Source organism: Oncorhynchus keta, chromosome 21, assembly GCF_023373465.1.
Source record: "Oncorhynchus keta strain PuntledgeMale-10-30-2019 chromosome 21, Oket_V2, whole genome shotgun sequence".
NCBI lineage: Eukaryota > Metazoa > Chordata > Actinopteri > Salmoniformes > Salmonidae > Oncorhynchus > Oncorhynchus keta.
Genome location: NC_068441.1, coordinates 17,994,864 through 18,018,440, shown reverse-complemented (window position 1 = coordinate 18,018,440; position 23,577 = coordinate 17,994,864). Strand labels below are relative to the sequence as shown.

At 40.7% G+C, this 23,577-nt stretch overlaps 1 protein-coding gene across 2 annotated transcripts in view; it reads left to right on the top strand.

The window, feature by feature from the left end:
• The window catches only part of LOC118400213 (immunoglobulin superfamily member 21-like), a 285,623-nt gene that overhangs the window by 135,893 nt on the left and 126,153 nt on the right, over positions 1–23,577 (top strand). For both annotated transcript variants that reach the window (XM_035796847.2, XM_035796848.2), the window contains exon 3: positions 11,159–11,280. In XM_035796847.2, the coding sequence (XP_035652740.1) occupies positions 11,159–11,280 (122 nt within the window). The remainder of the gene's footprint in view (positions 1–11,158; positions 11,281–23,577) is intronic.

Sequence of the window (23,577 nt, the reverse complement as noted above, 5' to 3'; positions counted from 1 at the left end):
GACGGAAGAGGAGAGCAACAGTAGAATAAATGCGTCGGGACCCCTTTTGGAGAATCACAGCATTACAAGCGAGCCGCGGAAAGGTCCAACCAAGTCCCTTTCTAAGAAGGCTTGGTTCTGACAGAGATACCTGGCAAACCAAGGCCTTTACATGTAAACATCTTCATGATTTCCTACTCCAATCGGGCGGCGGTTTGTGTGCAATGCATATGATTGCTGTGAGAGTAGCTTCTAAATGTACCAAAGTATTCTCTCTCACCCTCTCTCTCACCCTCCCTCTCGCGCTCTCCATCTCGCCCTCTCTATCTCTTTTGTAACAAGCTGCCATGTTCTGTCAGTCCGCTAGGGACCTGTTTATTTGTATGAAGTGTGTATGTTTCTCCTGTGTTACCATTTAGTTAGTTAGTAAATAAATAATTAAACCATTTTGTGTAGTACTGAATCATAAGTAAGGCTGGGGGGTTTGTAGATGCAGGAGGTTACAACTGTTCAGAATGATGATATGATATGAGGTTATGATTAATACATTGACTGTTTTATGGATGTGATAGGTAAGAATAGCTCTTTAACAACCACTCTTCTGGTGCCCCAAATTCCTAATGAGTTAATTGTTACGTTATTAATTGAATCGGGTAACAATTAAACATAGTTGATTAGATAAATACAGTCATCAGAATAAATGAAAGTAAAGTCACAACAAGTATCTATATTATTATTATTATCACTGTATTGTTGGGAAAGAGCTCTCAAGGTAAGAGTTTCATTGTACTGTTTTACACCTGTTGTGTCCTGTGCACTTGGCGAATAAACTTTAAACCTTGAAACACGTTAAATACATAAGCATTACAATGAAGTATAGAACTGTGCAAACTAAGCAAACCTTCACAATTACTTAAACACCAAATCTGTTTCAGTCCTTTGTTCAGCCAACCTGCTCTTTTTCCATGTAATGAATAACAACATCTTAATATTGTGCTACCAACAGTTGCAGATGGGAAATGTAGCTATCTAGAGTGTATAAGGAATAGAGGGGGGTGGATAGGAACTGTATAGCTCCAAAATATATGCAGACTTGTCATGTCCACAGTGCCCCGATGTCTTTTAAACCATCTGTATTCCAGCTCGCACGCCTTTGTGAGCCCGCACCCATCTGCAGTGGTAGGAGGAAAATAGGAGAAATTGTATACAGTGGGGCAAAAATATATTTAGTCAGGCACCGATTGTGCATGTTCTCCCACTTAAAAAAGACGAGAGAGGCCTGTAATTTTCATCATAGGTACACTTCAACTATGACAGACAAAATTAGAAAAAAAATCCAGAAAATCACATTGTAGGATTTTTTATGAATTTATTTGCAAATTATGGTGGAAAATAAATATTTGGTCAATACTTATTTTCACTATGCCTCCTGGGTGGCGCAGTGGCTAAGGGTGCTGTACTGCAGTGCCAGCTGCGCCACCTCAGACCCTGGGTTTGCGCCCAGGCTCTGTCGTAACCCGCCGCGACCGGGAGGTCCGTGGGGCGACGCACAATTGGCCTAGCGTCGTCCGGGTTAGGGAGGGTTTGGCCTGTAGGGAAATCCTTGTCTCATTGCGCACCAGCGACTCCTGTGGCAGGCCGGGCGCAGTGCGTGCTAACCAAGCTTGCCAGGTGCACAGTCTTTTCTCTGACACATTGGTGCGGCTGGCTTCCGGGTTGGATGCGCGCTGTGTTATGAAGCAGTGTGGCTTGGTTGGGTTGTGGATCGGAGGACGCATGACTTTCAACCTTCGTCTCTCCCGAGCCCGTACAGGAGTTATAGCGATGAGACAAGGTAATAGCTACTAAAACAATTGGATACCATGAAATTGGGGAGAAAAAGGGGTAATACATATATATATATATATAAAGTTTATCTCAATACTTTGTTATATACCCTTTGTTGGCAATGACAGAGGTCAAACGTTTTCTGTAAGTCTTCACAAGGTTTTCACACACTGTTGATGGTATTTTGGCCCATTCCTCCATGCAGATCTCCTCTAGAGCAGTGATGTTTTGGGGCTGTTGCTGGGCAACACAGACTTTCAACTCCCTCCAAAGATTTTCTATGAGGTTGAGATCTGGAGACTGGCTAGGCCAGTCAAGGACCTTGAAATGCTTCTTACGAAGCCAATCCTTCATTGCCCGGGTGGTGTTTGGGATCATTGTCATGCTGAAAGACCCAGCCACGTTTCATCTTCAATGCCCTTGCTGATAGGAGGTTTTCACTCAAAATCTCACGATACGTGGCCCCATTCATTCTTTCCTTTACACGGATCAGTCGTCCTAGTCCTTTTGCAGAAAAACAGCCCCAAAGCATGATGTTTCCACCCCAATGCTTCACAGTAGGTATGGTGTTCTTTGGATTTAACTCAGCATTCTTTGTCCTCCAAACATGACGAGGTGAGTTTTTACCAAAAAGTTATATTTTGGTTTCATCTGACCATATGACATTCTCCCAATCTTCTTCTGGATCATCCAAATGCTCTCTATCAAACTTCAGACGGGCCTGTATATGTACTGGCTTAAGTAGGGGGACACGTCTGGCACTGCAGTATTTGAGCCCCTGATGGCGTAGTGTGTTCCTGATGGTAGGCTTTGTTACTTTGGTCCCAGCTCTCTGCAAGTCATTAACTAGGTCCCCCCGTGTGGTTCTGGGATTTTTGCTCACTGTTCTTGTGATCATTTTGACCCCACGGGGTGAGATCTTGCGTGGAGCCCCAGATCGAGGGAGATTATCAGTGGTCTTGTATTTACATTTACATTACATTTAAGTCATTTAGCAGACGCTCTTATCCAGAGCGACTTACAAATTGGTGCATTCACCTTATGTCTTCCATTTCCTAATAATTGCTCCCACAGTTGATTTCTTCAAACCAAGCTGCTTACCTATTGCAGATTCAATCTTCCCAGCCTGGTGCAGGTCTACAATTTTGTTTCTGGTGTCATTTGACAGCTCTTTGGTCTTGGCCATAGTGGAGTTTGGAGTGTGACTGTTTGAGGTTGTGGACAGGTGTCTTTTATACTGATAACAAGTTCAAACAGGTGCCATTAATACAGGTAACGAGAGGAGGACAGAGGAGCCTCTTAAAGAAGAAGTTACAGGTCTGTGAGAGCCAGAAATCTTGCTTGTTTGTAGGTGACCAAATACTTATTTTCCACCATAATTTGCAAATAAATTCATTCAAAATCCTACAATGTGATTTTCTGGATTTTTTTTCCTCATTTTGTCTGTCATAGCTGAAGTGTACCTATGATGAACTTGCACAATTGGTGGCTGACTAAATACTTTTTGCCCCACTGTATATAGAACTGAATAAAAGCTCATTGCTGAGATTAGGCTTGCAAAAGAAGGGTATATTACTAGAAAAGTACTAAGTCTAACAGTAAACTACCAGAAATTTCAAGGAATATGTGGAATTTTACTGGATTACATCTAGTGTCCTTTTTGGGCACTACAGATCATCACAGGTGTCTATTAATATCTCTGGCCCTCTCTGTGGCCTTCTTACATGTAAAATATATATATTTTAAATTTAATAAGTTGACTTTCAAAAAACAATGACAAAGCCGAATGACAAAGCCATTAAACATTATCCTAAATATAAACCATCAATTTAGTGAATACCATTGGTAGATTTCAGAATATCTATTTTTTACAAACTTTTATTTATGTTACTATGTCAATATGTCTTTGTTGGAAATGTTTTGAGGCCAAACTGGTGGTAGTTGTGAAAAAATGCAATAGTTGGACGAGTTGCAGAGTTAATAGAAAATAATGCCATTGTTAATTAGATAATTTTTTCATTTATCAGGCCATTTTCTTTTGAACCATATGGTTTGTCTACTATATGGACAACATGAACACAGATAGTGTATAAAAAATATATACTGCACAAATATTAATATATATATATGTTTTATCATTAAAGTATTAATTACCAAAGTTACCATAGACTGCCAACACCTCCCTCGGCCGCCTTTCTTTCCAGTACTCTGCTGCCTGTGACTGGAACGAATTGCAAAAATCGCTGAAGTTGGAGACTTTTATCTCCCTCACCAACTTCAAACATCAGCTATCTGAGCAGCTAACCGATCGCTGCAGCTGTACATAACCTATTGGTAAATAGCCCACCCATTTTCACCTACCTCATCCCCACAGTTTTTAGTTATTTACTTTTCTGCTCTTTTGCACACCAATATCTCTACCTGTACATGATCATTTATCACTCCAGTGTTAATCTGCAATATTGTAATTATTCGCCTACCTCCTCATGCCTTTTGCACACATTGTATATAGACTCCCCTTTTTTTCTACTGTGTTATTGACTTGTTAATTGTTTACTCCATGTGTAACTCTGTGTTTTCTGTTCACACTGCTATGCTTTATCTTGGCCAGGTTGCAGTTGGTGAAAAAAGCAAAGGTGAAATAAAATGTTTAAAAAAAAACCTTTCACTTTAGTAAATTACTGGTAGCTTTGCAAGCCTTGCTTTGATACTTAGTTCAACTTAAATGGCTCCAGACTTCATGTAAGCCCAGTGTGGAACGTGCTGACTCCATAAGTCTAGTCCTCTGGTGACATTGCTGCTGTACGTGGAGATGAGAGAGAGAAAACGTCCACTGGATGTCTGATGATTAATTCCAAATTAGAGGAAGGTGTGAGTGTGTAGTCCTGGGTTCACTTAATTAGTGCTCATTGATTAAACAGATTAAAGTGGTAATATGTAACTTTTTTGGAGATTTTTAGCAGTCAGGAAATGGCGGAGCAATTTCTGCTTAGTTCAACTTTAAGGACAAGTGTCACGCCCTGGTCAAAGTATTTTGTGTTTAGCTTCATGTATTGGGTCAGGCCAGGGTGTGGCATGGGGTTTTTGTATTGTGGTGTGTTTTGTCTTGGGGCTTTGGTGTTGGTATTGGGATTGTAGCTTAGTGCCTCTCAATCAGAGGCAGGTGTTTATCGTTGTCTCTGATTGGGAACCATATTTAGGCAGCCATATTCTTTGAGTTTGTCGTGGGTGATTGTCCTTAGTGTCTTTGTTCCTGTCGCTGTGTTAGTTGACAAGTATAGGCTGTTTCGGTTTTCGTTATGTTTATTGTTTTGTAGTGTTTGTGTTATTTCGTGTTTACGTTTGTTTGATTAAACATGGATCGCAATCTACACGCTGCGTTTTGGTCCGACTCTCCTTCACCACACCTAGAAAACCCTTACAACAAGTGCACAAAATTATGTTTTCACTTTGACATGAAGCTGCATTTCATTATCCACCTGTCCTTGATCATCCCCTTTGTTTTCAGATAGAAACACTGTAATACACAACATATCATTCACTTCTGCAGTTATGTAGGCTTTCTTGTTTTTCCACTTTAATGTTATTATTTGTGACCTTCTGGTGCTGCTTAATATGTGATGTGTATAAGAGTTGCTGAGGCATTTGTAAAAAATCCTTGGTCTAACTTGGTTCCCCAAGGACAAAAATTCTAAATAATGTGATGTTAGTAATGCACCAAGGCTACATTTTCGGTCCGCTAAGTAGCACCAAGTCCTGTATTACTCACGGTATTTGCAGCAGTATACTGTACTTATTCAACCCTCTCTTTACGATATCCATGGGATGGCAGAGTTAACTTTTTGATAGGTGTGGGAGCTATTTGGAACTCATTTTGTGTTAGGTGCCTTCCGTTCTACAGCTAAAGCTCTGTTACTGCCAACTTTGGCTCGGATTTCATTTGAAAACAAAATGCTGTTTCTAGAGTGAGGGGTAGGGTTCATATTGTTCTTGCTCTGGTCCAACTCTCTTTTTGTCAGGGGGTTAAGTAGAGAGTCATGGTATACGCATAATATCTGCTCCTTACCAGCAGTCTCCTTCAGGTCTGGTTTGCTTTGATCTCATTGCACGCTAAATATCTGGCCACAATCAGGCTGTCTCCCTGTCACTGACAACATTAATAACCACTTCTCAATTGCCTTGTCTAATGGCTGTAGATGGGCACTTTTAGTAAGCCCTTGTGCATTGTTTTTCAACCTGCATGTCATTCCCTGAAATAGGTTGGTTGACCTCCACACAGCTTCCCCCAACCTACCTCTGCCTCGCCCACACATGGTTGCAAACAAGGCTTGGTCCTCCCTGTTGGTGACACAGATTCATGAAGCCACAGCTTTAATCCCTGCATGCCAATCTGCCAAACCAAGCCTTAGGCAATCGCAAGCCAGTGCTACTCAGTTAAATTGGGATGAAAATGAGTGATAGCATGCAGAGAGAATGTGACATAGATAACAGGCGAGTGAAAATATCCACCACGCTGATAGTCATCTCTGGCTGGTGTATTTGCTCACACTAAGGGATCCCAAGCAATCAAGCTCATGTTTATTTACATTGCATTGAAAAACGTCAGTTGCAGTAGTTGGCTCTATATGGAATATAGGACCGCAATGTGCATCAGATTCCCTGTTGCTTTCTGGTACAGACATAAAAGCAAAACTCCCCTTTCTTAGTTCGCGTGTGACATAACTGAACTACCGCACCACCAAAGCCTTTTTATCTGTCAAAGCACAGACCATCTTTGTCAGAATGATAAAGTAGGGTCACCAACATCTATGTGAATGGAAGAATGTGTGCGTCATCTATGAAAAACATGGTTTAATTAGCATATTTTCCTTCCTGCGGGGAGCAGAGACTGAGCGATGGAGGGAGGAGAGGAGGTAAGTAGGAGCGGAGCGTGCCATCTGGTCAGTGAAATCCCCTTAAACAGGTTGTGTGACACTCAGGGCCCAGCAGGAGGCCACAGGCAGCAGACAGTCCAGTACATCTACAGGTTAACAGGGTGGAGCACTAACTAGGTTGGATGACTGTACAGCTGCACAATGTTTACTTACAGGATTCATTACCCAGCACCACACGTACTGAGTAAAGCATTGCAGCACACCCCATCTTAACAGGATCAGTGGACAACCCACTGCAGCATTCTGTGTTGACAGCTGTCACCACTGACTGCCATTAAGGTGAAGCTCTTCTGCTTTGTATAAGTGAAATGTTTTATCGTTATCGCTGTGCCTTAACAAATGATTTCAGAGAATATAGCATGTCTTGTTATACTGGTTGTTTTCTTTGTTTAGTGTAGCTTCCCATTTAGGCCTCCTTTGAGGCCTCAGTTGAACAGCTAAATGGAGCTCAAGAGTTATTATGACTGCTCTGTGTGTTATTCATTATTCACAAGAAACAGCCGATTGATCCAGAAGCTACTATTGCTCCGCCTCCCTGTAGATTTAAAAATAGCAAGTGAGAATTTTTGTAAAAGTACAATTTCATGTGAAATGTTCCCAGAAAGTAAGTGATCCTTTCCATCTATCCTCTCAGCCCACACCTAAGCTATAGTAACAGCAGTAGAGGAGACTGCATGGGACAGATAGAACAATGAGACAGATTATTCACCAGATGTCTAAATGTGAAGCATCCACTTGGCGTTTCCACTCACTACCAAATATGGTAGTGAGAGGAAGCCCTCTGGCTGGCAGTGGGAGAAGATGGAATGAGATGGATTTTGTCTAACATTCTGCAAATATTCTCATCGATGGATCATTTGATCTCAATACAGTTTTCTGTTCCCAAAAGTATCATCTGTTATGAACAGAGTGGACTAAGTTTTGTAAACTTTACCCTTTTAAAAAATTGCATTGCACAAGCGAATTAAGTTTTGCATTGCACACGCACATTGCACACGCACAGTTCACAGAGGAGGCGTTTCCTAACGGAAATATGCAGATGTATGCTAGAACACACAAAAAGGATTTTGCTAGCTCGCGCTTGGCTCTGCCCACCTCCTTGCTTCTTCTGCCCACTATGACTCATTTATTCCCATTGGAAATGACAGGCAGTGGTCTATCTTTGTTTAGTTATGCAAGTCTTTGTCATGGTTGTGATGTGAAAGAATGCCAGATTGACCTGAAGTGTTCTGGTTTATACTCCTCAAGTTAGACGGCAGTGTTACTGTAGCTAGTTCGCTGTATTCTCTCCTGTGACTGATTCAGCTGCGGCCTATAAAGAAGCACATCTCTGATGAGCTGAGGAAAAGGGGTTAACCCCAGAGACCTGGGCCTCCCTCGCCTGACCTCAATAATGGAGCAGCATCCTAACAACAGGGAGCACAGCAGAGAGAGTAGGTAGGATATGGTTCACTCTCCATCTGGAGAGATCACTGCACTATCATATCTCTAGGTCACTGTAGGACCCTTTGTAGCACTCTCTACTGTGTGTGCCCAAACCTCAACCCCTGTCAGCTACCTTTTCACCTCTCCCCTTTTGGTCCCTTGGTCATTCCTGGTCACAGAGGGAGGAAGAGAAGTGGCGTGCCCACCCATGCCTGTCTTTTATAAATCCAGATGGCAGAGGTGTTGGGATAGGCCTTGATGCCTTTGTTCGTGCCTCGGTAAATCATGGCCTGGAATCAGCAAAGCAGCTGAAGGAAACAGTGTTTTTCTACCATCAAAGAGTGCTCCTCTACCTCTCGCCTCCGCCCCTCACTCTTGCACAGCATTTGTCTGTCTCCATATGTCTCTTTCTCTCACTCTCTCTCACTCACACCACAAAGCTGTCCCTTCTCTGGGAACAGGGTCTGTCCACTGATGAGTCCATTGTGAGACAGGTGTTGTTTTGTCTATTGGATTAGATGGACTGTGAAAAGAGAGGGGGGCATGAAAATGTCAATTTTACACACCTCTGTATAGTACTTCAGGGCCCAGAGAGCATTATCATTAGGCTTTTTGAAAGCCTCATGACTCAGCACCAGGAACAGTGTTACTGTAGTACTGGGAGTGCAGTGAGTCTGTTCCTATAGGGGAGTTGTAATGTTGCCATGATACTTTCATACTGGCCTTGTGCACTTGTTGTTAAAGCACATACTGTAGAATAAAGCTTATTTTGCACTTTCTGACTAAGCACGTTTATGCAAATGTTTCAGGTGTGTACAATACACCCTTCTATGTTATGAATGCTGTATTTGTCATTGACCTGAACTTGTCATTGAACTTGCTAAATAATTGTCATTAAACTCTGCTAAATGTCATATTATTGTATGATAGCTAACTTTTATACCTCAAACTAACCACATTTCCCTGAGTTTAACTTGCCATCGTCATGTTTCTGTCCACTCACTCAGAACGGATATATTTGTGTTCAGTTGCACAGAGCACTTATACTTTTTCCATGCTTTGTTGTACAGTTATGTCAGACAGAAATACCTCTTACAGTATTTCTACAATCGCTACAATCCAGGAACAGAGCAGGTTGGTGGGAAAGTACAATTTTCCAACATGGCTCTGCTTTTAACGGCAAACCTTTTGCTGTTGCCTCTCCCTGTAAACCTCAGAATGATGCCACTTTGCCGGTGTGCCTCTACATCACTGAATTGACATTTAAAAGAGGAACAGATGGCTATAATAATCGTGGGGCCTTGAATGTGGTGCCAAAGCATTCATTAGGAAAAGTAAGGAAATTCTGTTTGTGGCCAAGCCAAGTGAACACTTTTTACCTGTGGAAGGTCATGGTCCCTAGCCCCACCAGTGGGTCCTGGTGACTTTCACTGATTACACCTCCCTGCAATTCATCTTCCATAGCAATGAACATGTGATGTCACCCACCCCACCGGTCACACACTGATCGAATAAACATTGTTTCCATGTCATTTCAATTATGTTGAACCAACGTGGCATAGATGTTGAATTATGGTTAGAGTTAGGGTTCTGAACAGGCTCCTGAAAAATTCTATCACCATGCCATAAGATTGCTAAATAGCTAACTAAATAGCTAAGAGAATGGCTACATGGACTATCGGAGTTGCCTTTGTATTTTCTTATTGTTTTTGTCTCTATGCACACTCACATGGCCCTACACACTACACACACTGATACTCCAACACACAAACACTCACACCATTGTTTGCCTACACACACACATAATAAGCACATACATTTATACTGAGTCTAAACACACCTACTCAGATACAATCATCATATACGCTGCTGCTAGCAAGACAGCCATTTCACTATGCTTGTACATGTGACATTAAAACTTTAACGGACGTCTGTGCCTAGTGGGATATTTGTTACAGGAGAGGAAAGTAAATGTAATCCACTAATGCCAACTACATGCGTGTAACTGCTCTGCATACCCTAAAACCCACCCACAGTATTTGTTGTTCCAGCACGTTTACCTCTGAGCTCTTCTACCTCTGTGTACCCCATCATTTAGCAACAGCCTGAGGTATTTAGCTCCCTTCCCTAGAGGCAGAGAGGTGATGAGTTGTCCCACAGACATTTATGGGGCACCGGGAATTATTCACTCAAATAAAGTAATTACCCAGTACTGTCCCCTCGTGAGGTGTTGTGTACATTATGCAGGAACTAATCACATAGGCCTTATTTACCTCTGAGGGGTTTGGATTAGGAAGCGGGCGATGGCATTTTCAGTGGCGAAGGGAAGAAAGATCCCTAGCCCACCAACAATTTCCTCCTTCAAAGCGGCATTAGCGGCTCCATTAAAATCCTGTCACCCTTTTTCTTTACGTCTGTCTGTGGCGCTGAGGAGTAGAGAAATCAGTCATTCAAATGCTAAGTGACTTCCTCTCCCCTGTGAATATTAGAAAGGAGAGTATTGCTCCATCATTTACCATGCAGCACACAAAAAAGAGGAGTGGATGCAAAATGAGACTATGTTGTTTTGAATATATCCCCACCTTCGCAATATCTCGTCACAAGCCAATAACTCTGACTCCTTGACACCTACAGAACGCTGCAGAGCATCACTCTTTATTAAGACTCGGCTGTATACATGGGCACATACCTAAAGCTATATAAGTGAGTGTCACACTCATTTCCTATGTTGGCAGTTTTCAGAATTAGCTTGAAAGACTCTTCCTCACTCCCCCTTTAAGATAGAAAAAAACACCTTAACGTGGCATTAAATTGATAAATTAGATAATTGATGGCCAGGGTACTAAGTTTGCCTCTGAGCAAAGTTTTATAATATATTTAATTTGAGCAGAACACAGGTTTATGCATAGGGTAGGTCCGTGGGTATAGAAATATCTGTTCCATGTATTATAGACCATATTATTTGATTAATTCTTTCTCTTTTCACTTGACAGGTCACAGATGGGGGCACCATTAAGCAGAAAATCTTCACCTACGATGCTATGTTTAATACCAATTACTCTCATATGGAGGACTACCGCAAACGGGAAGACCTTGTCTACCAATCTACGGTCCGGTAAGCATCACAACCAATTACTGTTAGTTTGGCCCTTACAGTCTATCATGAGGGTGCATGCTGAACTCTGAACAATTTGTTGTTTTTAATGTTTAAAAAAAAAAGTGTTTCCTTGAAAACGTGCTTGTTTACTAGCCTACCTGTTTAATTTGCGACACAGCCTCAGTTGCTGGGACCACTTCTACCTGTCCCAGGATACTGCCAAACCCTAAAGTCTGAAGAGCTGCTGCTAGGTGAAGCAGCTAGCCTAGCTGCTAGCTATCAAGCTAGCCAGGTTTCCTTGGCAGTTTGAACACAGCCCGCGACGCGGTTAGCCCTTTTGTGGCTGGGACCGCGGATAGTCCCGGGCTTGTGGCTGTTTAAATCCCTGCTGTTTGTTGCTGTTTCCATCGGCCATTGCTACCATCATGCAACCGAAAGTTAAAGTAGGTTGGAGTAATGGAGAGGACAGTGTTTCGCTATCACAGGTGCATGATATTTTAAATAAACAAAAAGATGTCTACAAGCAGTTGTTACAGAAACAGGAAAATAGCTTCAAGAGCTTTGTCCAAATACTGGTGGACTCAACTACCAAAATAATGGATGATCTGACCAGAAATGTCCAAGACCACAATAACCGTTTACAGTTCTCCCAGGGAGAGGTGGATGTCCTGAAAGAGACCTGCAGCAAGATGACAACAAACTGTAAGTCCACGCAAGATGACATCAGCACTGTCTGTTAATCATTATTACAGATGACTGGGAAAACTGTGTTGTAAGTAAAAGCACTTTTAAAACACTACTTAAGTAGTTTTGGGGGGTATTTTTGACACATTTTATTTTTGCTTCACTACATTCCTGAAGAAGATAATGCACTTTTTACATCATACATTTTCCCTGATACCCAAAAGTACTCGTTACATTAACAGGATATTAAAATGGTACGAATCATGCAATTATCAAGAGATCACCCTGGTGTACCCCTGGCTATCTGTAAATGTAAAACAAATTAAGATTGTGCCGTTTGGTTAATATAAGGATTTTGAAATTATTTATACTTTTGCTTTTGATAATGAAGTATATATTACCAAATACATTTACTTTTGATGCTTAAGTATTTTAAAACCACATACTTTTACTCACGCTATTCCATAGACCTTTAAACCGAATATTGCAGTGATAATTAATGGCTGCAGTCATTTTTGTTTGTTTTTGCTGTTGTCCAAATAACATTTTATAGTTTATAAATTGTGTAGAAATGCAGTATGCCTTACCCAAGATTTAGCTATGGTACTACTGCGAAGCGTTGCTAGTTCCTTCCTACTGTACCATCTGCTGCGGGTGATACTGGGCCTGGATGTGATGACCCCGATGGAGGGTCAACACATCATCGTCTTGGCAGAAAGAGGGAGGGGAAAGGAAGTGGTGAGGTTCTACTCAGCCAATCTGCTGCTCAGGATGTACATTTCAGTGTTGAACTCTGACTGAACAGCTGGCCAGACCAATCGTCATTCCCACCGCAGAGCTGCATGTTTTCCAGGTAGTGTGGTTCAATTTTGGCACAGCTTGGGGCAGTACTACTGCATGGAGGCCTATGCTGCATGCATCACACCTCCTTACCCTCACACACATACTGTACATATACAGTCCTGCCGATGCCAGAATAAAGAGCCCTGCTGTTTATGCATGAGCCAGTTTTACGAAAGGGATGCGTTAGAAATCATCTGGATCTTGTTGGGTAGATTACACGTTTGAGTAGTCCTGGGGACTGTCTTCCTATACCTTAGGTCTCAACAATATGGCTGGCATCTGCTCCCCTCCTTCTCCCTCTCCCTCTCTTCCCTGTCTTGCTTTCTCCCCACTTGCGTTCCTTCCCTCCATCCCTCTCTCATATTGGCACTCATTCTTTGTATAAAGGAGTAATAGAAGCCCACACACTGCATCGGTCTGTTACCATTTATCTGTAATGTGTTTATGACCCATGCTGATTATAATGCATTTTTTGTCTTTCCCTGTCATTATTCCAATAACTTTCTACCTCTCTCCTTCCCTGCCTTTTATTTGCTCCCCATATCATTCCTTTCCTCTTTCTTCCCACTCTTTCATCACTCCTTAGTTTCATGTGTTTTTCCTTCACTGTCTTTTAGGGCTACACGATACCACATTTGCGATACGTACGTAGGTGCCAATACGATATGTTTTGCGATTCGATGCTGTGATTTTATTGCAATTCGATGTTCCAAACATATTGCTCAAAATGTGTCTTCTGCAGAGGGACAAGAGAGAGCCATGAGAAAACAAGTTTTTTGTATTTACTTTTTACCCCCTTTTCTCCATAATTTCATAATAACCAATTGTTTTGATCAGTCATGGAAATAAAAGTGCTGAAACAAAATTGCCTCCATATTTAAAAAGAAGATGGAAACAAGCTATGAAGAAAAATACTGGAGTTTCTGTGCAGGTACAGCCAACAAGTGCAAAAATAGTATTGCGATATTATTGTCAAAACGATACAGTATATAGTCAAAAATAATACCCCGATATGTAACTGTATCGATTTTCTCCCCCCTATCACTACTCTTTCCTCCACTCCTCCCCTCCCCACTTTTCCTGTCCTCTCTCAAATGTATCTTTTATTTCTGAGCTACTGAGCATTTCCCAACTGAGTACGATGTGCTCAGAAAATCCCACAGTACCTTCAGGGGAGTAGTCACCATCAGAATGGACTATTTTACACATGTACTCACACAAGAATACAGACACAACTGTGCACACACACACACACACTGACGCACTCAGTAGGATTTGAATCGGCAGACCCAGCATGAGAAACAGTTCGACGGTACCTGCTCTGACCTGTCTGTTTGGCGGTGTGCTTAGCCAGTGTTCGTCAAGCAGAGAGGTAAAGAGGCTACTGCAACAGTCACACAAGACCAGTCAGGAGGAATCTGAACTCTCCCTTATGTATCCCATGCCTTCCTCTATGGCAGAACACAGAGCTCAACAGCAAAGAGGGATGTGGAACATAATCTCCCATTTCCACCTGAGAGGGGTAAGTCTTCTCTTCAAAGCCCTGGCATTCTGACAAATCCAACCGTATGACCACAAATGAAAGCTGTAACATTGTAAATTTAACAGAAAGCCCTAGATTCTCATAGGTCTGTCTTTTTCAGAATACAGTGTTAAATAGCAGGAATATGCTGTGCTTGTTGTGTCTATATTACTGGTGTAGATTCATAAACAGAAAGGGAGGTCCCAGCTAGAATATCATGTTCTGAAAACCATATTTGTTTTTAGAGCTGGGGGAGAGCGCGGTTAATTATTTTTTATTTTATTTAACCTTTATTCCTAAGGTGTTTTGTATACAACCTTCCCACAACTTTCTGGGATTAGTTCAGGATAGTTCTCAACACATTTAATGCAACCGCTGTGTCAGATTTCAAAAAAGCTTTAGGGAAAAAGCAATAACAAGCAATGCAGATACCCGCCATGTTGTGGAGTCAGTAAAAGTCAGAAATAGCGTTATAAATATTCACTTACTTTGATGATCTTCATCAGAATGCACTCCCAGGATTCCCAGTTCCACAATACATGTTTGTTTTGTTCGATAAAGTCCATCATTTATGTCCAAATGCCTCCTTTTGTTAGCGTGTTTAGTAAACAAATCCAAACTCACGAGGCGCGGGAAAGTCATGGCGAAAGTTCAGAGGAAAAGTTCAAAAACGTATATTACAGTTCGTATAAACATGTCAAACGAGGTATAGAATCAATCTTCAGGATGTTTTTAACATAAATCTTCGATAATGTTCCAGCCGGAGAATTCCTTTGTCTTTAGAAATGCAATGGAACGCAGGTGATCAGCTCATGCCACTCTGCCAGACCTCTGGTTGAATCAGCTCTCATTCGCCCCTACTTCACAGTAGAATCCTCAAACAATGTTCTAAAGACTGTTGACATCTAGTGGAAGCCTTAGTGAGTGCAATATGACCCCATAGACACTGTATATTTGATAGGCGATGAGTTGAAAAACTACAAACTTCAGATTTCCCACTTCCTGGTTGGATTTCTCTCAGGTTTTTGCCTGCCATATGAGTTCTGTTATACGCACAGACATCATTCAAACAAAATCTTTAATTGCACCTCCCCTTCCGTAATTTGACCACCCATGTCCTATGTGAATGTTATCATTAAAATTCAACTCTTTATGGCAATACATTACTTATATCATCAAGGCTTACTTTAAAGGAATAGTTTTACCCTCATACAGTGGCCTGAAAATAATGGTTTTGGCCACATCAGGCCTGCAAGGCACATTATGCTGGCTTGCAAGTGATGTGTAATTCCTATTGGAATTCAGCCAGAGTTAGAATATCCAACAGTTGGATTTTTTTATTAACCCACAAAAGGAGACTACCTACATCATTTAAACTAGAACAACCATTTCAGTAACTGATGCAACAAATCTAACAAACTGAAAAATGTGTAAATTAACTTTAAGTAGAATACTGTAAGATTCATCAATCAATATACAGTACATGCAAAAACACATAATATATCTGCAGCAGAGTATGCTGGGAAATATGATAACTATGGGCGTGGTAATGAATTATTATTACCAGTTGTGAAGTCATAAATATCAGTTTGATGCATTCACATGCTTTGAACTCGTTGAAAAAAACTGATTGGCTAATGGCCAACAAGCTGTGTCAACCATAAACTAAAAGTGCAGCTATCATTCTTGTAAACAAACTACAGTGTTAAAAAACATATTAAAATATAGCTTTTTATAAATAATGTTTAGTTTCGTTTAATTGCCGAAAATGCTTTTATCTTACAAAGTTAATTTAATTCCTGTATCAACACTAGAAATGTTACACAGAAAAATATAAACTAGGTTACACTGGCCAATTTGCTGTGTATCTGCTCGCTTGATAAAAAATAATTGAGTTGTAGCAATTGACTGATGTTGCAAGAGAAAAGTTTGAAAAGAAAAGGTTTTATTTTAATTTATCATAGCATCATAAACAGGTATACATTGATCGAGATTTGTTGTTAGAAATGTATATACCAAAGATAAGTTACCTCCTTATTCTTCAATTTAAACCTGTAATATGTAAAGTTTTGTATTTTTTATGTTAAAACGCTCCAATAAATCACTAGTGGTCATCCAATGTAATGCAACAATAACAATAGTGTGCCCCTAGTTTGCTTGAGAACTGCTGTATTTGCTGGTATTCATTTTCCCGTGTCAAATTTTCCCGCCAGATTTTGTGGCGCGCAGAAAGAGATAACTTGCTAGTTGAGCCCATAGCCAACACTTGGCTAATGGCTATCAAAGATAGCTAGCTTACAGACATGGCAGACATGAGGGGCAAAATACCTGACCCAACAGCAACTACTCCTCCATCTAAGCCAAAGATACAGATACATTTGGGGAGTGATAGAGCCTGGGCCAAGATGGAGTAAACCTCGGATTTGAGTTCACAAAGTGGAGAGGAGTAAGGAAGTTGAATGGGTTAAAAATCGATCCAGAATTTGCATTTTGTTCTGCTTAATACCTCTACTGACTCCCCATCCCACATGCGGGAGCGTAATCATCGCCTGACACTAATTAGCATAACGCAACGGGCATAAATATCCCTAGAAAAAATTCCTATTCATGAAAATCACAAATGAAATATATTGAGACACAGCTTAGCCTTTTGTTAATCACCCTGTCATCTCAGATTTTCAAAATATGCTAGCCAAAGCTAGACAAGCATTTGTGTAAGTTTTTCGATAGCCTAGCATAGCATTATGCCTTGCTAGCAGCAGGCAACCTTGTCACGGAAATCAGAAAAGCAATCAAATTAAATAGTTTACCTTTGATAAACTTTGGATGTTTTCACTCACGAGACTCCCAGCCAAAGTTCATTTTTTCCCAAAATATTATTTTTGTAGGCGAAATAGCTCTGTTTGATCGTCCTTCTGTAGCTCAGTTGGTAGAGCATGGCGCTTGTAACGCCAGGGTAGTGGGTTCGATCCCCGGGACCACCCATACGTAGAATGTATGCACACATGACTGTAAGTCGCTTTGGATAAAAGCGTCTGCTAAATGGCATATATTATTATTATTATTATATTATTCACGTTTGGCTGAGAAATTGCCCGGAAATTGCAGTCACGAAAACGGCGAAAAATATTCCAAATTAGCTCCATAATATCGACAGAAACATGGGAAACGTTGTTTATAATCAATCCTCAAGGTGTTTTTCAAATATCTATTCGATAATATATCCATCGGGACAATTCGTTTTTCAGTAGGACCGATTGAAGTAATGGCTACCTCTGTATTTTTATGCGAGAGTCACCCTGGGAACCATCAGGTGACCACTTACGCAATGTAGCCCCCTACGGCTATTCTTCAACATAAATGCGTTAAAAACAACATTCTATGGGAATTCCAGTACTTCAGCATAATGTTTCCTACAGATTTCCTCTTGGTTCTATTTAAAGTCATGTTCTCCGAACATTATGAAAAATGTCAATAAAGACCACAAGAAAACATTAGTAACATTCAAAGAACGTAATAAGAATGTTATTTAAAAACATATGCATTCCATTCTCAGCGTTGACAAAACTCTCTCTGGTTAGCTGACAACATCACAAAAACAATGCACGCACTTCAATGGGGCAGAAGTTTGTGTGTTGTTGTGATTCTGGATGGCCAGATAGCTTGCAACAATGACAGGAAGCAACCATGTGAGGAATTGTAGGTGGCTCGTTTCAGCTCAATACATCTTGTTATTGATACAATGTCTTGTTTTGAGGTGGTTGACTGATGTTACAGCTTTGCTAATATGGCAAAAATTAGCTAGCTAGGTAACCAACAACTATAACAATGTATTTCAGATACAACAAGTGCTCATTGTCACGGATTGCCCACTCATTAGGCATGATTAGGTCGGCAAATTAACAGTTATGGCGTCAGATTGACGAGGGCAGCATTTTCTGAGCTAAACTGACCAAGATGCACCTCCAACAACAACATATAATACCTCACATAATTCTACCCAAAAGCAATGACAATTTCTCTCAACCAGTGGCATATGGGATTTTAGGTGAGCGCTGATCCCACCATGTGATTAACAGTGCCCACTTGGTCAAAGGCATGGTAGAGGAGCAAAATATTTTTCTTGTCCATTACTAGCGCCCCTCTCCAGGGTCCTGCTAGAGAGACACATCGCTGCGGTGCTCCACCAACATTCCGTCCAAAAAAGAATCTAACATAAATCATGTAGCAAATATAGGATATGGTAGAAGGTATGTGGCATTTTGTGTAGCCTACAGGCTGGAGATAAAATGTATGACTATGTAATAAGACAGACACTTTTTACATCATGCAGGTTTCTCCAGTCAAATAAAAAATGTGCTGTCATGTTAACGAACAACATATCCTAAAAACAGGACAGGTCAGTGTAAAATGGACAATATGGAATGGACAATCACAACTGTTGTCCAGGAGTTTCACCTCATTGTCATAATCAGTGGTTTCATGTTTGTATCAGTATATTTTTTGACAAGCTGATCATAGCAAAAAAGAAAATTCTTCGGCATTTCCCACTCTGTAAACACATTGCAAACAGGCTCAACTCATGATGAAGTTGGGTAGCTGATATTCAGAGCTTAATGAACAGCCAAATTGATTATTCACAGGAATAAGGACTAATAAAACCAAATAAAATGGTCTGTTTTACAAATGGTGGACATACCATTTACGTATTCATAAAATTCCATTGTGGCCGCGATAGTAGGCTACACGCCAAGAAACACGAGCAGGCGTCTTTTGGATGTCTTTTTTTGGTGCAGTCCAGACCGGCCTTGGTTTCCACATACACAGACATTGGTTTTTGGTCTAGTCTGGACAAATTTTGAATCAATCATAGACGTCTATGTTTGGTTCAGATTTTGTCCGATCTGGATCAGCCTTGATTTGGCTCAAACATAGACATGTATAAAATACTTATTGTCTACTAATTCAGAACAAAAAAAAGAGCCTGATTTCAATAAATTGGGATGTATTTATATTTTCAACATCTTGAAAAACATTGAAAAAACTATTTCAACATCTGGAAAATCAGTATTTTCAACTTTCATTCAGAACCGAAAATGAACCTGATTTCAACATCTGGAAAATAAGTATTTTTCAACATCCGGAAAAGACGCCTTTTCAAAGTCCGGAAAAATATTTTAAACCAATGGAAAATACATCTTTTCATCTTTCATTCAGAAATGTAACCTAACTTCAACGTCTGGAAAATATATATTTTACATGTCTTTTCAATGTAATTTTGCTTACTGTGACAATTCTAGTTTTGCGGGGGAGACCTTTTCTGGTCTCTCCTAAGGGTGGCAGAACAGCAAGGACTGGCCACGGTCATTGTGCAAATGTTTTTGTGTTCTCAATAAACATTGGAGCCTGAATATAGTTCACATGTAGTCAACAATCTAGGCCAACTCCGTCTGTTTTGCCCCATAGTTCCATGCATCGATTTTGTTGCTAAACAACCAACCCATCTATCCTTTATCTTGTTATTAAGCGTGTTCAAGTGTGTTGGCCGTGCTCACTAATTGGTCAAAACTGATCTTTATCTTAATTTCCTTTGAAATGGGGTCTGTTTGAATAGACTAGAATTCACAGCTTTGTATAGGTAAAACAACACGCTATGCTGTGTTCATTCTGGTGGCGCAGTAGACTAAACCATGAATAGAGAACAGAAGATCATATGACGCCTTGCCAGAATAAAAAATACATGTCAGAGCTAATTCATGCCTAAGCAAATTCATATGCATGTGTCCTATCTGTGCTTGGAGTTGAAAACAGTTAACACTGCTTTCTTAGTTTGGGTTATTAAAAGTCTTAGCAACCTTAATAACCCTGTCACATTCTGACCCTAGTTCTTTTATTTTGTCTTTGTGTTAGTATGGTCAGGGCCTGAGTTGGGGTGGGCAGTCTATGTTTGTTTTTCTAGGTTGTGTTTATGTGTTTGGCCTGGTATGGTTCTCAATCAGAGGCAGGTGTCGTTCGTTGTCTCTGATTGAGAATCATATTTAGGTAGCCTTTTCCCCCCTGTGTTTTGTGGGTGAATGTTTTCTGTTTAGTGTACGTCACCTTTCAGAACTGTTTAGTTTCATTCTCCATTGTTATGTTGTTTAGTGTTCTGTTGAATAAATTAACATGGACACGTACGACGCTGCATATTGGTCCGATCTCTCCTACTCCTCCTCAGACGAGGACGACGAACGTTACAAACCCTTTCATTTCTGTTCTCAGAACACTAATAAAACCACTAGGAAAACATTTTTGGAACCATAGTAAAAAGTTTTCAGAACCTCCCTGCAACCTAAAAATTAACATGTTCACTTCCATTCTCAAAATGTTTAAACAACTTCAGTTTTATCGGTCAGGAAATGTATGGCTTCATTCCCAGAACTAATGGGATACCAAAAATGTACACAACGTTCAGGGAACCAAATGTACTAGCTGGAGGGATTTTGTCTGTTTTTTTCTATTGTCATCAACTGCCACTGAGCTTAGAATTAGACAGCTACTGTAGCTGCTTAACAAAATGGCAGTGATAAAGACCATAAGGTAAGGACGAGTTGATTGCTTTTTGATAAAAAACAAAACCTTGTGGGAAAAGATGAATGACAATTAATATGTAAAAAAAATTAAAAAAAATAAAACTACATTCAAAATGCCAATTTAAAGATTGTTTCTTCGTGTGCACAGCCTTTGACTGTTTATGTAACACTGTCATGGAAAAATAAGTTGAAGATGTTTGAAATGTAAATCCATCAGTCTGAATATTTAATAGGAATTACAATATTATGCATCATACTCATTTTGTACATCCTTTTCCCTTTTTCCCCATTCCTAAATCTGAAGAGCAAGACCCGCTGTTATTCTTCAAGAGGCTTCACAGACAGGCTCTTACTTAGGAAAATAACTTTGTGTTGTGAGGTTTCTCTGTGACCCTTTGCCACTGTTTCACCTATCTCTCCATGCCTTGCACCATCTTGTTTAAGAGCTGTCTTTTCAGAATATTCCTCTGTTCTTGTGTGAGTTTAACATCCAGGCTTGTGGACAGCAACAATATACAGCTTTGAGTATAAACACAGACATGGGCCAGATCTGCATATATGTTACACATAGTAGCCTGCAAAGCCATCTCCCTCTCCCAGCACAAAGACTCAGTGTTCACATCAATGGAATTGTGTTTATAATAGGACTTTCCCCTTTCATGATTATCTCCAGAGGAAACAATGTCAGAGACACAGTGTGCCTCTGCCTTACTACCTTACACACCTCTCTATTCTCTTCATATCTCTGTCCTCTAGGCTAACAGTCTGTGTTTCTCATATACTTAAATCAGCCAATCCTCCCACTAGTCAGCCTTAATGCAGGGATACAGGGTGCCTGCACTTAAGGCTAAGAAGAGCACAGTGAAGCAGAAGCCCAGTTCCTGACACCACGATAGCTGATTTGCTGAAGAGATTGTCTGGCTGAGCTAACAGGGCCTGCTCTGTGCAGTGTTCTGTCAGGATGACTCTCTCTCTCCCTCCCTGTCCCTGTAACACGGCACAGCTGGCAGGCATGGACAGCACAGAGAGGGCCACAAGAAGAAAATACAGAGTTAAAGTTAGAGGCTACTCCCCAGGGAGGATTGATCTCTCCCTCTCTTTCCCACTCCCTCTCTTTTGCTTTTGCTGCTCTTCTGAGAGACCATCGACCCTATCCTTGTGTGTGTGTGGGGGGGGGTTGTGTTTCTAAAGTGTGAATAAAACAGTACATAGTATGTTTTTTCGCCTGTACTGTGCTCAATCAATTAATTATACACATTTTAAGTACACCAGTGATAATTTTGATGCCAAAATTGTATCAGTTGCTGATTAATGAGCCATGGGTTTTAAGGCAGTATAGAGAACTTCTGGCAATGCTAAATGCTCTAAAAATACACTGTACTCACAATGCATCATCGGGGGGTCATGAGCAGATGAGCACCTGCATTGTTCTGAATGTTTTTAAATAACATTCTTATTTGCGAGACCCAAATGCAGACACAGGACGCAGAGGGTTGGAGTCTTACAATGTTTATTAATTCAAAGGGGTTGGCAAAAGAATGGTAGTGGACAGGCAAAAAGATCAAAACCAGATCAGAGTCCAGGAAGTACAGAGTGGCAGACAGGCTTGTGGCCAAGGCAGGCAGAATGGTCAGGTAGGCTGGTACAAAGTCCAGAAACAGGCAGGGGTCAAAACCAGGAGGACTAGAAGAAGGAGAATGCAAAAAGCAGGAGAACGAGAAAAATGCTGGGTGACTTGAAAACATACAAGACCAACTGGCACAGAGAGACAGGAAACGAAGGAATAAATACACTGGAGAAAACAAGCGACACCTGGAGGGGGTGCAGACAATCACAAGGACATGTGAAACAGATCAGGGCGTGACAGATAAACTTGGATTTTTATAAAGGATACTACCCTCCATAACATAACCTTCACTCCAAATCAAAACTCCAAACCTACAACCTGATTTTGAACAAAATCACCTGGAAGGATTCCTAATACCAAAATTATTATTTCCAAGCTTCACAGCAAATGCTCTGGAAAACAAACAACAGAAACCCGAAAACACCATCCAACCTGTAACTGAGTGAGTGACGTTCAGTCTGAAACTATTTTAAAGCCAAGAAGAAAAATATATTGCAGTTATATGTTTTACTTTATAAGGACTGAATGCTAAGTTAAGGCTACCAAGCTTGCAAGGACAGAACAGATATAACTTCAATTAGCACTGACGTTTGAAGTGAGAGGTGTCAAAGCCCTTGAGCCCAACAATGGCAGGAGAGTCTTAAAGCCTAACCCACCCAAATGCAGAGGCCTTTGAAGCCCCCTCCTGCTGTTCAGAGGTAATTACAATACAGTACCCGCTGGATGTAAAAAATGATAAGGTACGAAAAGAGTACAAAAATAAGGTCCTTATGGAAAGTCCAGAGAGAGTTTTTGCTGGCTATTATAAAAAATGGGAACATAAGCAACTGTTACCGATGGTTGCAAACTCAAGTTACTAGACAATACTAGACAACCACTCTGAGTCAGCCAATATGAACGTGTACAAATCTGGAACAGTAATTATATTGGGCAATCCCATACAGTTTCAGCTAGACTTTCACATTATCAAAGAGATCTCTCTTGAGAAAGATACCCCCACTCCGAGCGTGTCAGACAAGACCTCTTCATTACACAAACCCACAGATGAGCAACCCCAAGCAGAAAGT